The following is a 13,622-nucleotide window of genomic DNA, read 5'->3' as shown; positions in this document are numbered from 1 at the left end:
AAAATCAGGGACTTCACTTCACCCTCGATTTTATTAATATTTTTTTTTCCACGGACCTCAGACAAATCTCCATTCTTGACGTGAATCCGCGCCATGCTGTCCAGCCAGGTTTTCCTGAGCTCTGGTGTGCTGGTGTAAGACTTGGCCAGGCTGTATTGGAGGTCCACCAGCATTTCGGGGTCTCTCTCGTGCTCCTTCATCTGAGCTGTGGCCATCAACACTGTTCGGATTCGCTTGGTCAGGTCCTTCACATCGGATGGGAAAGCTGTGTTCTGTTGAGGAAAACTTTTTTGTTTTAAATTACCGGTACATTCTTACCCAATAACTCAAACATAAGAAAGAAAACGCGGACCTTGATTGTTCTGTCACTATTGGCACAATTGTTGATTATAGACAAGGAGTGCTGGAAGCGAGTACTTCCAATCCCGATGACGTCGGCTATCAACTGACTGACAGCAATCACCACCTAAAAAAAAACAAACACACTTTTCCTTTTCTGTCTTTACTCAATAAAGGTTTGGAAACACCGCAAGTCAATCAAGCCTACCTGCAAATGTGTCCTGACAAAAGACTTGCGCCCCGTGTAGTCAAAATTGCTCTTCATGAGAAAGTAGAGCAGATGGGCGGCATCGCTGCGAATGGAGCTCAATTTGGAGTTACAACACTTTAAGATCTCGTAGCAGAATGCGGCGCACATGTCAGCGCGGCCCTCAAAAAACGTGCTGGGAAACTGCAAAAACAGAAGCGGCGAGTGAGCTGCAATGCATTAAAATCGGATGATGATAAAAATCTTCATCCCCACCTTGTAGATGAAAGTCCGCAATGAGGTGAAGACCTGTTTGAGGGCAGTTTCTGACTGATTAATTCGCAGAAAACACAGGTGGACTTCAAAAACTTTCTTCATCAACGGGCTGTGGCCGTGGTCAGCGCACAATTGGGTCTAAAATTGAAAGTAAGTGGAAAGTGACACAATGCACTTTAAAAAGTTGTGCTGTCATAGTTTTTTTTTTTACCTTGAAACCCATGATAAAGATACTGAGGGTGTCCAGGACGGTGAGGCACACTTCAGTGGCGATATTGGCATCCAGCAGAGAATGGTTCAACGTGTCGGCATCCATGTGACTGTAAGCTAAAAAGAGCAGACGGCTGTAGTATGTTCACATTTCATATTCAGAGTAAATAACGTTACTTAGCGAGGGCAAAAATAATACTTTTGTGTGAATTGAAATAATAGTATACATCAAACTTGAATGTCAAGCAAATGCAAATGGGAAAGGTGAGGTTGAAGTCAGTGAAATGCTGAAATCCAACCAATGTAGTCATAAAATGCGAGCGACGAGTGTGAGTGGGAGGAAAAACGTGATGCCGAGCCCCCCAACAGAGGTCGTGAATGTTTGAAAACTGCCTGCCACCCTGATACATTCTTACCATGCTCTACAGATATTCCAAGAATACTTGAAATCTTTTTTACACTGAAAGCACAAAGAAACTTTGGTAAGAAACTTGTCACAATGTTTTAAAGGCAGAAAAAGCTAACTCAGCCTTCCAAAAGTCATTCTTGACAGCGGATTGGGTTTTGAATTAGATGATGATGATAGGATGAGAAGGCGGGGCTTTTTTTGTTTGTAGCTTTAAGATGCATGTTGACATGTATGGTGAACTTACTGTGGTTAAAAGTATATGAGTTATCCAGGCTGCTGAGCTGTTGTAAGCGGGCATGCATCATTCCCGCCCTGTTACGGGACACAGGCAGAGTCTGAGACTTCCTCTCATGCGCTACGTGTCCTGCCCCGTCCTGGTTCCTGGTGAGGAAACAGGACAGAGATTGATGACTCTACAAGCGGACCAGAGTTAGTGGAGCAGGTTAGGATGACTTATGGAAAAGCACTCGGAAAGTCAGTAGCTGTATAGTCTGAGTATAGTCTAAGTTTTTGGAACTCCATTGCCGTGTTGTTGCACTTCAATAGTGACATCATGCAATAGCTAATAATTTTATCTAACAGTGCAAGCCATGCAAGTTGTCATGATTGCAACCGCACAAAAAAAAAAAAAGTCATGCAGTTGTCTATTCCACACAATTGTCTTACCCAAGCAGGAGAGGGCAGGAGCCAGGTTTTAATTAAACTTGCCAGCATTAATGTGAGTAGAAAAACAGCAGCGGGAATTAGAGGGACAAAAAGGCAGCAAACATCTAAAGATCCTAGTTGAAGTCTGAGCTGTTAGTTGAAAATATTTTATATCATTCGCTGTTTACAGGACAATAAGGCAAGAAAAGTGATTTATTTGACGACAAGTTAAAACTAACAAATTGGATGTGTTTCATTTCCACATCACAACATCAACATTACCTTGCAATGTACCTCTTTCCCATGTATCTGAATTGATGGAGACACACTCTAATGGGGGGAAAAAAAATGAGTCTATGGAAATAAAAGAAACATTTTCCCTCAGGTGAAAAGTTGATGTTGTCTTACTCGACCAGCGTGAAGAAGTCCATCAGCTCAGCAGATGTCGCTTTGTTCCAGTACGTAAACAAAGCGTCTGGAGGGTTACAGCCAGTTAGCTCGATTTAGTTTTTATTGGAATGGGCAAAAACATCTTACCCTCGGACATGCTTTTGAGCAGATGTAGGAAGCACATGAGGAAGCTCTTGATCTCTGCCTGCTCGAGTTTATCGCATCGGAGCAGGCTGCCCATTGACGAGGCCGGCTGACTCTGTGACAAATGATTTTAGTCAATTTGAACATATCTGAAAACTTTATTGACATTGTGAGTTTGTGACATATACCTTGTCTAAAGAGTTGCCCTTTTCTGTGTTCCTCTCCGGTAGACTGTTTCCAGAGTCGGTGCTGATGAGGGAGCCTCGGGAATCTGCGTGGCGCACAGAGTTAACATTGGGTGTCGAGGATGCGTGAGGGGAGGCTACAAAGAACAGGAGGATTTATTATTCGTAGATGCTTTTATTTTCTTTAGGGAGATAACTATTATGTTTCCCGACATTTGCGCCATCAGCATTTCTGAACTCACCAGTTCCGGAGATAGCTCCAAAAACATCTTTGTGCAAGCTGGTGTCCAAAAAAGTGCTGGATCTGGGCGGTGTCATCAAAGTGTTGGTGAGGAGAGAATCTTCTCTTCCATTCTGATAAAAACAAGATGATTTTAATATTTGCACACCGGAGTTAACAGCAGAATCATTTTACAAGGCAAATATAACCGATAGCATGCATATGAATGTGAGTGTAAAGGGCTGCTTGCCCTTTTGTCCTCTGTGTTTAACTACCGTATTTTCCGCCTTATAAGGCGCACCTAAAAACCTAAAATTTTCTCAAAAACCAACAGTGCGCCTTATAGTCCGGTGCGCCTTATATATGGACCAAATTCCTAAATTCAAACTGGCCCGAAGTATTGTGTCATGAAATCAATCATAAGTGGCCCGCTGAAGACTATGAATCATGACTCAAAAAGACTATGGATCATTATTTTATGATTATAAAGTAATTTGTTCCGTCTGAAGTTGAAATAAAAAAGATAAAATGGAGAATGATTTGGATTAAAAATCTGACATGATGCATTAATGGTGCGCCTTATAGTCCGGTGCGCCTTATATAAGGATAACGTTTTAAAATGGGCCATTCATTGAAGGTGCGCCTTATAGTCCGGTGCGCCTTATAGGCCGGAAAATACGGTAATTGGTTAATCAGAGCCATTTATTTATTTATTTATTTATTTGAATGTATGTATTGAAATTTGTGATATTTTAATTTTTCCACAAATTACAGTTGAAAGTTTTGTGAAACGATTTTGTAGCGAGTTACATGCAAGTTCAAATGTCGCCGCTGGGTGCCGCCCTTACGCTATTGCAGTGGTTGACGGTGAAGGGGGTCACTTCCTTCACATTCAGCCTGTTGACATTCTCTTGCAGCAAACCAAACAGAGGCAAGTAGAGGGTCGCCAACCTCGCCTGCTGACTCTGGCAAACACATGAATCACTCAGCAGCAGTCTCCAACAACAATCCGACACAGAGGTGAATGAGAACCCTGAGGAAACGCGGCGCCACTTACTTTGGAAGTGTAGCGGTCATCAAACGTGTGCTTCATCATCAGGTTCTTTAGGACTTGAATGGCTGTCTGTCGAATCTCCCTGAACTCCTGCAGGGCTGCGTTGACCTCTCGTAGAAGCAGTCCAACCAGGAAGTGGTTCTTGCAAAAGTCATCTGTCAGCGAGTAATCCAGTTGGAGGTCTGAGGGGAGGAAGTGCAGGCAGAGGAGATGATCTCCACTCTATCATTCTATCAATAGCATAATCAAGGACTGAAAGTCATAAAGGACCAACAGTCATGACACGTAGTCACCAAGTCTAATTTCAGCATTGATGACAACTCGCCTACCTTGAAATCTCAGTATCCTCCCTTTTCCGAAAGGCATGGGCAGGTTCAAAGGAACATAGTGCTCGTGGTTGCACACAACACGGAGGAACTCAAACTTGAACTCAAACAGCGTCTGCGTTGGGAACAACAAATCATCCATCCATCAAAACCGCAATTGATATTGTAAATAATTCACATTTATAATAAAACTACATACCTTGGGATCTCCAGGCATAAAGCAATTGATGTAGTTGTTGATTTGTTTAAACACGAAACCTCGGTCCATCAGGTTGAAACAGCGCTGAAGCGGGTGATTTTGTCATGAGTTACAAATTGTGACATCAAATGTGGAAGTTAAAATGTTAGATGAACAAACCTTGATGAAGACAGCCAGGCTATGGTTGGCATTCCTGGCAGCATCTAGATTGTCTTTGTATTTTTGAGTGATGTGAGGCATCATCATGTTGACCACAGTCTCGACGGTGTGATGAAAGGATGCTGAGAATCTCTGATTCCGAGACAGCTGATGGGCACAACCGGGTTGTTAGTCAGTGAGACTTCGGGGGTCTGAATACGTTTGTCCAAGAATTGACTCATTGGATTAAATATTATGAGTATGTGGTAATAAATCACGAAAGCCTTATGATTATAAATGTGGGGGGAAAAACATGTATGTGGTTACTTTATGGGGTATGAACAAATGGCGGCAAATGAAACTGTACACTGAATAAGTGTTGAAGAGACTTGTTGTTACTTTGTGGTGCTGTGGCTATCCACAAGACCAGACATGTCGCTAAACTGAGAGCCAAGGAGATGAGGTGTCATGAAGCAGACCTCTGAGTCAACTTGCATCCCAACCTTGTGGGTAAATTTACCTTCACTTTACAGCTCTCAACCAAATACTGAGCCATGGACTTGACTAAGGCTTCAAAGAAATACCAGGAATACTGTGGGGAAGAAAAGAAGTAAAATCATCACATAATTATACACACTAATCCGCTAAAAAGCACCAATAGATCACCTTGAGCAGCTTGTTACATGTGAGGAAGTCGGTAGAAGGCTTCAAGATGGCGGTCATGGCTTTAGCCAGCTCTTCGTGGACGCTTCGGCTGGTGGACACTGTGTATGGCTCAGTCTTGAAAACAAACTGGAAAAACACAATAATAATGGCGAGGAAGCTGTGATAATCAATAAAGGATGGATGATGGATGGGTGGTAAGATAGATAAAAATTTTTTAGAACAGATGGCTAGCTAGATAGCTGCTACCTGAAGATGGATGATAGCTAGCTAGATGGCGATGGATTACAGCTAACCTGCCCTATTTAGCTAGCTAGCTATCGAGAAATAGATATCCTTCACGCTGTGAGAAAAAATAAAGTAACAATATTTTTTCACCTTCACATATGACCTCAGGTAATGCTCCAATCCCTCCTCATGACACTGGGCCACAATGTGGATCATGACTCTACAAGACCAACAAGAAAAGGGAGGTTCGGACCGAATGAATCTTCAGTGCACGAGGGGTAAGCCGGAGATACTCGCCTGGTGACGTTGACCGCTACGTCTTCTTGGCTGGCGCTGGTCAGCACCCGAAACAGTTGATTCAGAGTGGTAGGCAAGAACTTGATCATCACGTGACTTTCCATGGCGTGCAGACTCTGATGAAAGAGTAGCCAAGAAGTAAGTCCGTCATGTTTACACTCGTACCGCTGAAGTTTTCCCATGTGTATATTAACCTTCAGGTATTTGACCAGTTCACATCCCGGTGCTTGGGGTGATGATGCAACACTCTGACAGTGATGAAAGAAATTGTGCAAATGTTGATCCTGAAACACAAAGATGGTTCACTGACAGGTGACGGCATGAGTCGTCATTTCAAAACAGTCGAACAACACTAACCTGAGTGTAAATGGTGGACACGAGGTGAGTCGACACCTTAAATAAAGGCTTGGCTCCATCAACCCATTTGACTTCGGGGCCTGAATGCTAAAAATAAACAGTACAGAGTAATTGGAGCCTTGTAATTTTTTTGTGTCAAAACTAAAAACCTGGCTCCATTACCTTGCTGGCACCTCCCTGGCAGCTGAGATATCCAGCGGGCAGGTTGGCTGCCACGGGGATGTGACAATCGTTCATGATCACACGGCCGTCTTTCAGCAGAGGAAGCCAGGCGTAACCCACTAAGGATTCGGAAAATAAAGAATGTGTTCATTTCCCCAGTAACTTTGAAGATATTACGCGATTTAGCTACCTTGCGTCTCAACCTGCTCTCTCTTTTTCGTGCTAGCCTTGCTGTTGCTTTCACAGCTGACGTGATAGAGAGTGAAGAGGAGATGATGTTTCTCGTGAAGCTGGGTTGGAAGTTCAATCTTAAACTGGGCGAGATATCAAGACATCAATATTCCGGCATGGACTGGAGGGACATAGTGTTTCTTGTACTAATAACCTCATCGTAGAACTCGGGATTCTGCTGATGATGCAATACCGCAGCAAAGGCACTTTTACGAAACAGAGGTCCTCCAGGCCGCCCGTAGATGCACTGTGAAATGATGGCAAAAATTTGGCGTAAAGTTTCCGATGTGTGGGATTATTATTTTAATTAATCAGAATACCTTAATTGGTAAAGCGTCTTCATCATCTGAGTCCATAAACTCAATGCAGACGGCCAAGTTCCGAGCCTTTGGTCAGACACAACAAGTCACGAGGTGTACTCCAAAAAGAAAAACATGTCGGCGTTCAACAAGCTGATACCTTTGCAAAAGACTTCTGGCCGTCGTACTTTAAGAATTTGGGGTAGACGTAGAGGTGATTGTTGTAGATGGTGAAAGGTTGGGAGCATTTGGCGATGTATGGCACAAACTCCTCCACCTCAAAGAAGACTGGACTCTTCTCGCTCAGATCAAACTGCTTCACGGGAATGTAGGATGAGGTAACGCAATCTGGGACAAGGGTATAAACGCTCGCTGGGTATTACGGTAACACGAGACACGTCCGATTTAATCGAAAGGAGACATTCGAGCGCTTACTGGTCAAGTCCGGGGCTACGTTGTCGATGGTCACGTCAAGATTTCCAAGGATTACAGGCAGCTTGGCCATTTTCTCTGGCCTGAAATGGGAAAAATATATATTCTACATCTGCTAAGGGTTGAATGACACGAACACCCGCGTTTTGTTTTGATGTCAAAGCATTCCAACAGATGTTGGAAAACTACAATTATTTTAATACAAACTTTCTGAAGTCAGCCAGCAATTTGAGCATGTCGTCATTGGACAGCTTGTTGTTGTCTTGTCTGTACAAAGGCGAGAAGCGAGCACTTTTGTCAAGCGTCCCAGAAGCGTCTTTGAACAGTGGCCTGCCGCGAAAAACAAATTCAAGTTAGCGCTGACAGATGACGATAATAAAAATAAAAATGTGACTCTCAAAAATTTGTACCTGGCTGACCAAGCAAAAGGCATTCTGTACTGTCCTAAGCGATGACATGCCAACTTGGCATTTTTCAGAACTTTCTGAGCCACCTGTGGAAGTACATGAGCAAAGTCAAGGAAAATCGAATCAGGTCCATAATGGTCCGTACCTTGGTGGAGTCAGAACTCTTCATGTAAGGCTCGGCGCAGTGATTGATTCCTCCCTGCAGCACCTTCTCGATGCGAGCCACCAGGAAGATATCAGGGTGGGGGCATGTTATTGAAAAAACTCCCTGCCAGGAGATATGAATTATTAAAGTGGAAAGGTGTCAACTTCAATAACAACAAGACAGTTGGAAACCTTTTTTTTTTTTTTTTTTACCTGCCGGGGATAGCACATGACTGTTTCTGGCACTCCGTGAACCAATCGTGGGCCTTCAGGGATGATGTCACCTCCCCCATTTATATACTGAGTCTCATAATTGGGCATCATCCCCCTGACAGATGGATGGTTGAGGTCCACGTGGAAGTCAGATGAAATCTTTCTTCCATTTTGGATGTCAAACAGTGACAGTGTCACGTAGAAAGGCTCCACCTAAAGATCGAGAAAAAAAAAAAGCTCTTGAAGGCCGGAAGGAGACAGTCTAAACTGCGAAGCCCGTCGTCTGGTTGCTATGGCAATAGTCTCAGTATCATAACAGTAAGCAAAGATCAACCATCCGTTTTGATGATAATTATATTTCTGGGATTTATGGTCTCCTGAAAACGGAAACTCACATTTGTCGTGGGTCCTTCCTCGTTCTCGGCCACGCAGCTTTGCAGATTAAATGAGAGGTCGTTGCAGTTAATGAGCATGCGCTTGCCAAATTTCTCTTCAAACTGCTTCACATCTGGTTCTATTCCTGACAAATCGAGTTTCTAAAGAGAGTAGAGCAAAGAGAAGGCCGATGAACAAACAATGTTGGAGGATAGAATGTATTTGGTGAATCACCTGTGTGTCGGGGTCAAGGGTGAACAGCTTCAATCTCATCTCGTTCCTCATCCTTGACTCTATATCTCTTGCACTCTGAAAATAAAAAGAAAAGAACAAGATTGATTTAAAAGGACAAAGTGTAGATTTTGAGACGACAGTCGCACCCCTCACTGCTGAGATTTTCCGTCAGGTGGTTAAAACATTTTTGGCCACATCTGGAAATTATATATTAAAGTTTCACTCAGGTGGTGCGGACCATTATAGCTCAGCAAAAAATTAGAACTGTAAAGCTGTTTTCCAGCTGAGCTCCCACCAACTACCGTTCAGAAATTAATCCTATTAAAAGCATTCTTTGCCTCACACTAGCACAAACATGTTTTTGGAAGGTGGTAATGAGTTTTACATAATAGTAAAAGCACATGACCATAGATGAAGCGAAATTTAATACAATTTAATTAAATTGAGCATATTTTTGCGATGAGGTACGCTACAATACCTGAAAACTGTCCATACTGCCAGAGGAACTGTCAGACTTTCCAAGATCATCATCTAGGGAAAAACAAAGCAATACAAGAAATCAAATGTCAAATGTGTGGAAGATATTTTGACCCACTTTTCTCGAAAAATAGTTTACCCATGTGAGACACAAATGTGAGGAGCATTCTCACCGTCATGGCTTTCTCCATTGCGCTTGTCCTGCATGGCGATCTCAAAACTGCTGTGCAAGATCTTGTTGAGCGTGTTGATCCAGTCCTCCATCTCACCTTCACTGTCTGCAGCCAGCAGGTAGGTGCTTTTATCCTGCATCTTCAGCTCAAAAGCAAACTTCCGGACTTTGTTATTCTGCAGCGTGGTGTGAGATTAAATAAAATCATCAGTTTACATCATAGCAGAAAAACCAAAATATTGCATCTTCTCTAAACATTTCATTTTCTAATGTCATTTTTCAAATCCAGATGTGGCCTTAATACTTCATACATTATTGCCAAATCACCAGAGAACATTTGATTCGAAGAGATCATGACCTTATCAAACAGCATCTTGCTTCACTTTATTGCTAACGTCATCATCACTGCCAGGCAACAACAAAAATCAACAGAAACAGTTTTTAAATCAACCCCGGACTGAACTGGACAACTAACACGAGCACAAGTGTTGAGTCACTTTTTTTTTTTTTTTGGAAAGAAAGGCCACCCAGATGTACACTGTCAAAGAATTCATATGGGCAGGGCGGTTTAAGAATAGACACGTTTTTCCATTTTGTAAGGCTGAGGTGGTGGTGGCGGGGTACACGTCACCAAATACAAGTGAATTGTCATGTTTTGGAGCGTTTTTAACATGTTATGATAACATTGAGGCGTTGATAGCAGAGGGGAGTGCAATTGGATATTATCTGAATAAACACGTGGAGGAGTGTTTAGTAGAAATAAGAGCGGGGCTTTCATAAACCGACTTAAAGGTCCTCTACATGTCCGTGATGTGGTTTAATATAAATACGTATTGGCCTGTTAACACATAAATTAGTAAAGAAACGTGCGGAGGCAGCACGTCGGTCTTTATGTCGTAAGGTTTGAACTTTGGTCTGTTTGTTTTAAGGTATTTCCTGCAAACTGGAGGATACACTTCACTAGTGACAATCATTTACTTCTGGAAACTGGAATACTCCTGGGGGTGTTGCTCACATCCTGTGCTGCCTTCGGGCTTTTGGTTCAGGGTCAAAGTGCTTACCTGAACAACGCCCATACAGGAATCCAAGAAAATGGTTCCTTTGGGCTCTTTGGAGATCTTCTCATCTTTGTAGAAGTTTAAATTGTAAGAGCCGTCTCCCAACTGCGTCAGATGGAAATATCTCCTCTTGAATGACTAATAATGATAAGAACAGACGTCAACTGTGTTTCAGGGTCGCTTAAACAGTGTGCAGTAGCTATAAAAAATAAATACAAAAATAAAAACAACAAAAATAAATACAAATAAATGAATAATAATAATTTTAAAAAAGATAAATAAATAAATAAATAAATTGAGCTTGTAGTCATGACCTGCTGTTAATTTTGTGTGATACTTGAAAACATCCATCTCCTCCTTACCCTCATGGTAACACTGATGGCGCTGTTCATGTTGCCTTTATAGAGCCAGCCATGTTTGGTGATCCCATCCTTCTGAGATCCAAGTGAGGCCGTATCCTGGAGAGCAACAAAGGTACACTCAAGTCAGAATCACCAGCAGAGCCCAAACGAAAATAATGAAGGCTAAACAATACGAGTATGAGAACATTATATCACGGCTGCTTGGAAAGCAACCTGCCAAAGAACTGCCTCCCTGTGCAGAAACCTTGTGATCTCAAGCTTGGTGCGGCTCTGACTCCATTCAAATAAGCAAGCAGGAGAACATTAAACAAACTCTGCGTGTTAGCCCAAATAAACAGCGCGATGGAGATGGCGAAGTATCTCATCGAAGGTTATTTGCACATTTCAAAGGTGGGGCGATATGAAATCATGACCTTTGCTAGAAGGCATTCCAAACCTTACATCATTGATGAAGCTCTTTAGGATTACAGTAAAGCAACAGGGGAAGGAAGGAATGTTGTGGAGGAAGGGGAGGACAATCTCCACGGCAACTCCTGGCTTAGATCATCCATGCTTTGGTAACTTTAGAAGTGAGAAACCTTTCCCGACACTTGCAGGTACTTCAAAGCTTGAACGACCTTTCAAGATGTTGGCGGGAGTTCTGGTCCAACATTACCACCTCTTTTTTATAACTATTATTTTCCTCAGGCTGACGGAGCCAAAGCAAAAAAAAAACCTGATTTTTAAGTGCTGCCACAATATTTCTCATGGTCTTAATGGAGAAATCAGCAAACCATCTGGAAGACTTCACGGTCTGATTGTTCTCGTCAGTGTCTAGACAACACCCGAGAGGCAAACATATCAACGGGTTTGTTTCCTTTGACCTGTATTAGCTTTTAAAAATGGCCTGTCAACAACAACAAAAAAAGTTTATTTATTTGGGACGTTTTCTTTTTGTAAGATCCACCCATTCATTTTCTATGGTGCTACTATGAGGAGAAAAAAAAATCTGACAACATGTGTAGACGATTCTCCAGCTGTATGCCGTCCTTTTGAGAAACTGAAACAATGCATTCCAAAATACGTCAAGTCCTGCTGCAACACCACCACCACAATTATGCCGGGCTATATTTTGCAACAAAGCACTATATTTTGTCGTAATTACAAAGCAGTTAGTGTACATGCGCCATATGATCGACATGAAATTCCTTCAGTGGGGTGGAAAAAACAAAACAGGAATGGATTATTTCATTATTCTCGGAAATATTGGTAAATGACAACAACTGACCTCATCTTTGTCAACGTCCTCATCCACTTCAAAAACATGGACTGCCAGTTTTTCAGGCCTGGAAACTTTGCTGTAAATTGTGAGAACACACAGCAAGACAACTTTTAACAAAACAAACCTAGGTGGCCAGTGTAACTACAATATAATTCTGATTTTAAATACGTGGTAGCGGCCATTTGTTGTTTTATGGGGTGAGCTAATGACTCCCTAAGTGATTTGGATTCAATACGGCTGCCTAAAAGCAGTTAGGCCACTCTGGTGAATGCATTTCCAGCTAAGACTATTGTTGGAAACATGCCAGGGTGTATTCTGCCCACTAGAGTTAAAAAACAAAAAAGTTTAGTACCAGAGAGAATCACTTGATGAGAATTTAATGTGATTTTTTTAACAGGCAACTCACGTCACTGCGCATTGTTTTAACTTCCCGACCGTCTGCGCAGCGTCAAAACGTTTGGCAAACGGCGAACGTGCGAAGGTCATCGACATTGCATTAAAACAAAATGAATGCGAATGGGATTTTCTTCAGGGAAGAGGCGGGCGGGGCAAGACAGACATATGACATAATATCCCGACAATGAGGGTGGTTCCCGAAATTATCCGGAGTATCATTAAATTGAAAAGTGTCTTTGCTGGGGGGAAATGGGAATTGTTTGCGTGGGCTATTTCCTTAAATTATGCAACAACAATGTGGACAGAAAAAACATCTTGAGCAGGTCACCATAGTGCCACACTATAAAATGTAACATTAGCTGTATGAAGAAGCAGCTCTTGAGGAACATTTATTTACTGCCATGGGGGCTTTTTGTACGGACTTACTTTGGAAGCTGGCGGAAGTCTCCCGAATAAGCTTCATACTTGTAGTTGACAATGTGCCAGTCGCTCTTGTAGGTCTTAATGCACTGAGAGGACATAGTGAAAGCTGATTATAAACCACTAATAATACAGTTGAATTTGTTTTAACCACACTGTGTGGATTCTGTAATTATAGGTTTGAAAAAAAAAGTTAAAGTTGCAAATCGTACTCTTGAACGAGACGCGGCAATAAACATGGTGAGCATTTAGCTTCCATAATTCTTGCTTTGTTTCGATAAACTGTATGTTAAAGAATGCACGCGCAAGAGTCACAAATAAGGAAAAGTAATGAATGTTCTTTTTGGTTTTCAATCAAGCTTTGTCTGACAACCCCCTGCACAAACCGAGTGGGAGTGCTTTGTCTCCCTTTCTTGGAAAAAGGCATCTGTTCACGGACAAAGTCAAAGATAGGAGCGGCTCACTGATGTTTATTCAATAGCTATTTTACAAGATCAGATGGAGTGCAACCTAATCCAGGGAGCAGTCGGAAACAGAAACAGACTTGTTTCTGATCTGATCTTTACAGCTGTCCTGACCGTGTCAAACAATACCCGATTGGGAGATTTTGTGTCTTTGAGGCATTACACAAGACTCCCTTAACAGTGACCATTGACCTGAAAGCTTAGCTGATTTTACCTAATAGTTTTTGGAGGAATACGGTGAACTCTCA

At 42.2% G+C, this 13,622-nt stretch overlaps 1 protein-coding gene across 6 annotated transcripts in view; it reads right to left on the bottom strand.

Annotated features, from left to right (window-relative positions):
* The window catches only part of zmp:0000001200 (dedicator of cytokinesis protein 9), a 40,203-nt gene that overhangs the window by 4,260 nt on the left and 22,321 nt on the right, over positions 1-13,622 (bottom strand). For 5 of the 6 annotated variants that reach the window (XM_061287247.1, XM_061287244.1, XM_061287245.1 and 2 more), the window contains exons 4-43: positions 12,917-12,999; positions 12,101-12,170; positions 10,834-10,929; positions 10,475-10,609; positions 9,415-9,589; positions 9,243-9,295; positions 8,765-8,839; positions 8,551-8,691; positions 8,156-8,368; positions 7,944-8,066; positions 7,802-7,884; positions 7,599-7,721; positions 7,395-7,474; positions 7,120-7,307; positions 6,981-7,046; positions 6,815-6,907; positions 6,620-6,743; positions 6,430-6,548; positions 6,268-6,354; positions 6,105-6,194; positions 5,911-6,026; positions 5,764-5,833; positions 5,389-5,514; positions 5,243-5,314; positions 4,744-4,890; positions 4,585-4,668; positions 4,389-4,500; positions 4,063-4,241; positions 3,854-3,970; positions 3,028-3,139; positions 2,789-2,922; positions 2,604-2,715; positions 2,475-2,541; positions 2,349-2,396; positions 1,666-1,802; positions 1,014-1,129; positions 803-940; positions 548-730; positions 353-466; positions 57-272 (exon numbers count right to left, since the gene is read on the bottom strand). In XM_061287247.1, the coding sequence (XP_061143231.1) occupies positions 57-272; positions 353-466; positions 548-730; positions 803-940; positions 1,014-1,129; positions 1,666-1,802; positions 2,349-2,396; positions 2,475-2,541; positions 2,604-2,715; positions 2,789-2,922; positions 3,028-3,139; positions 3,854-3,970; positions 4,063-4,241; positions 4,389-4,500; positions 4,585-4,668; positions 4,744-4,890; positions 5,243-5,314; positions 5,389-5,514; positions 5,764-5,833; positions 5,911-6,026; positions 6,105-6,194; positions 6,268-6,354; positions 6,430-6,548; positions 6,620-6,743; positions 6,815-6,907; positions 6,981-7,046; positions 7,120-7,307; positions 7,395-7,474; positions 7,599-7,721; positions 7,802-7,884; positions 7,944-8,066; positions 8,156-8,368; positions 8,551-8,691; positions 8,765-8,839; positions 9,243-9,295; positions 9,415-9,589; positions 10,475-10,609; positions 10,834-10,929; positions 12,101-12,170; positions 12,917-12,999 (4,617 nt within the window). Of the gene's footprint in view, positions 1-56; positions 273-352; positions 467-547; positions 731-802; positions 941-1,013; positions 1,130-1,428; positions 1,473-1,665; positions 1,803-2,348; positions 2,397-2,474; positions 2,542-2,603; positions 2,716-2,788; positions 2,923-3,027; positions 3,140-3,853; positions 3,971-4,062; positions 4,242-4,388; positions 4,501-4,584; positions 4,669-4,743; positions 4,891-5,242; positions 5,315-5,388; positions 5,515-5,763; positions 5,834-5,910; positions 6,027-6,104; positions 6,195-6,267; positions 6,355-6,429; positions 6,549-6,619; positions 6,744-6,814; positions 6,908-6,980; positions 7,047-7,119; positions 7,308-7,394; positions 7,475-7,598; positions 7,722-7,801; positions 7,885-7,943; positions 8,067-8,155; positions 8,369-8,550; positions 8,692-8,764; positions 8,840-9,242; positions 9,296-9,414; positions 9,590-10,474; positions 10,610-10,833; positions 10,930-12,100; positions 12,171-12,916; positions 13,000-13,622 lie in introns of all 6 variants that reach the window. The other variant, XM_061287246.1, reaches the window with a different exon arrangement.

The sequence above is a fragment of the Syngnathus typhle genome, linkage group LG9, assembly GCF_033458585.1.
Source record: "Syngnathus typhle isolate RoL2023-S1 ecotype Sweden linkage group LG9, RoL_Styp_1.0, whole genome shotgun sequence".
Lineage (NCBI taxonomy): Eukaryota > Metazoa > Chordata > Actinopteri > Syngnathiformes > Syngnathidae > Syngnathus > Syngnathus typhle.
Note: the sequence above shows the minus strand (reverse complement) of the source record. Positions and strands in the feature narration are given on the sequence as shown.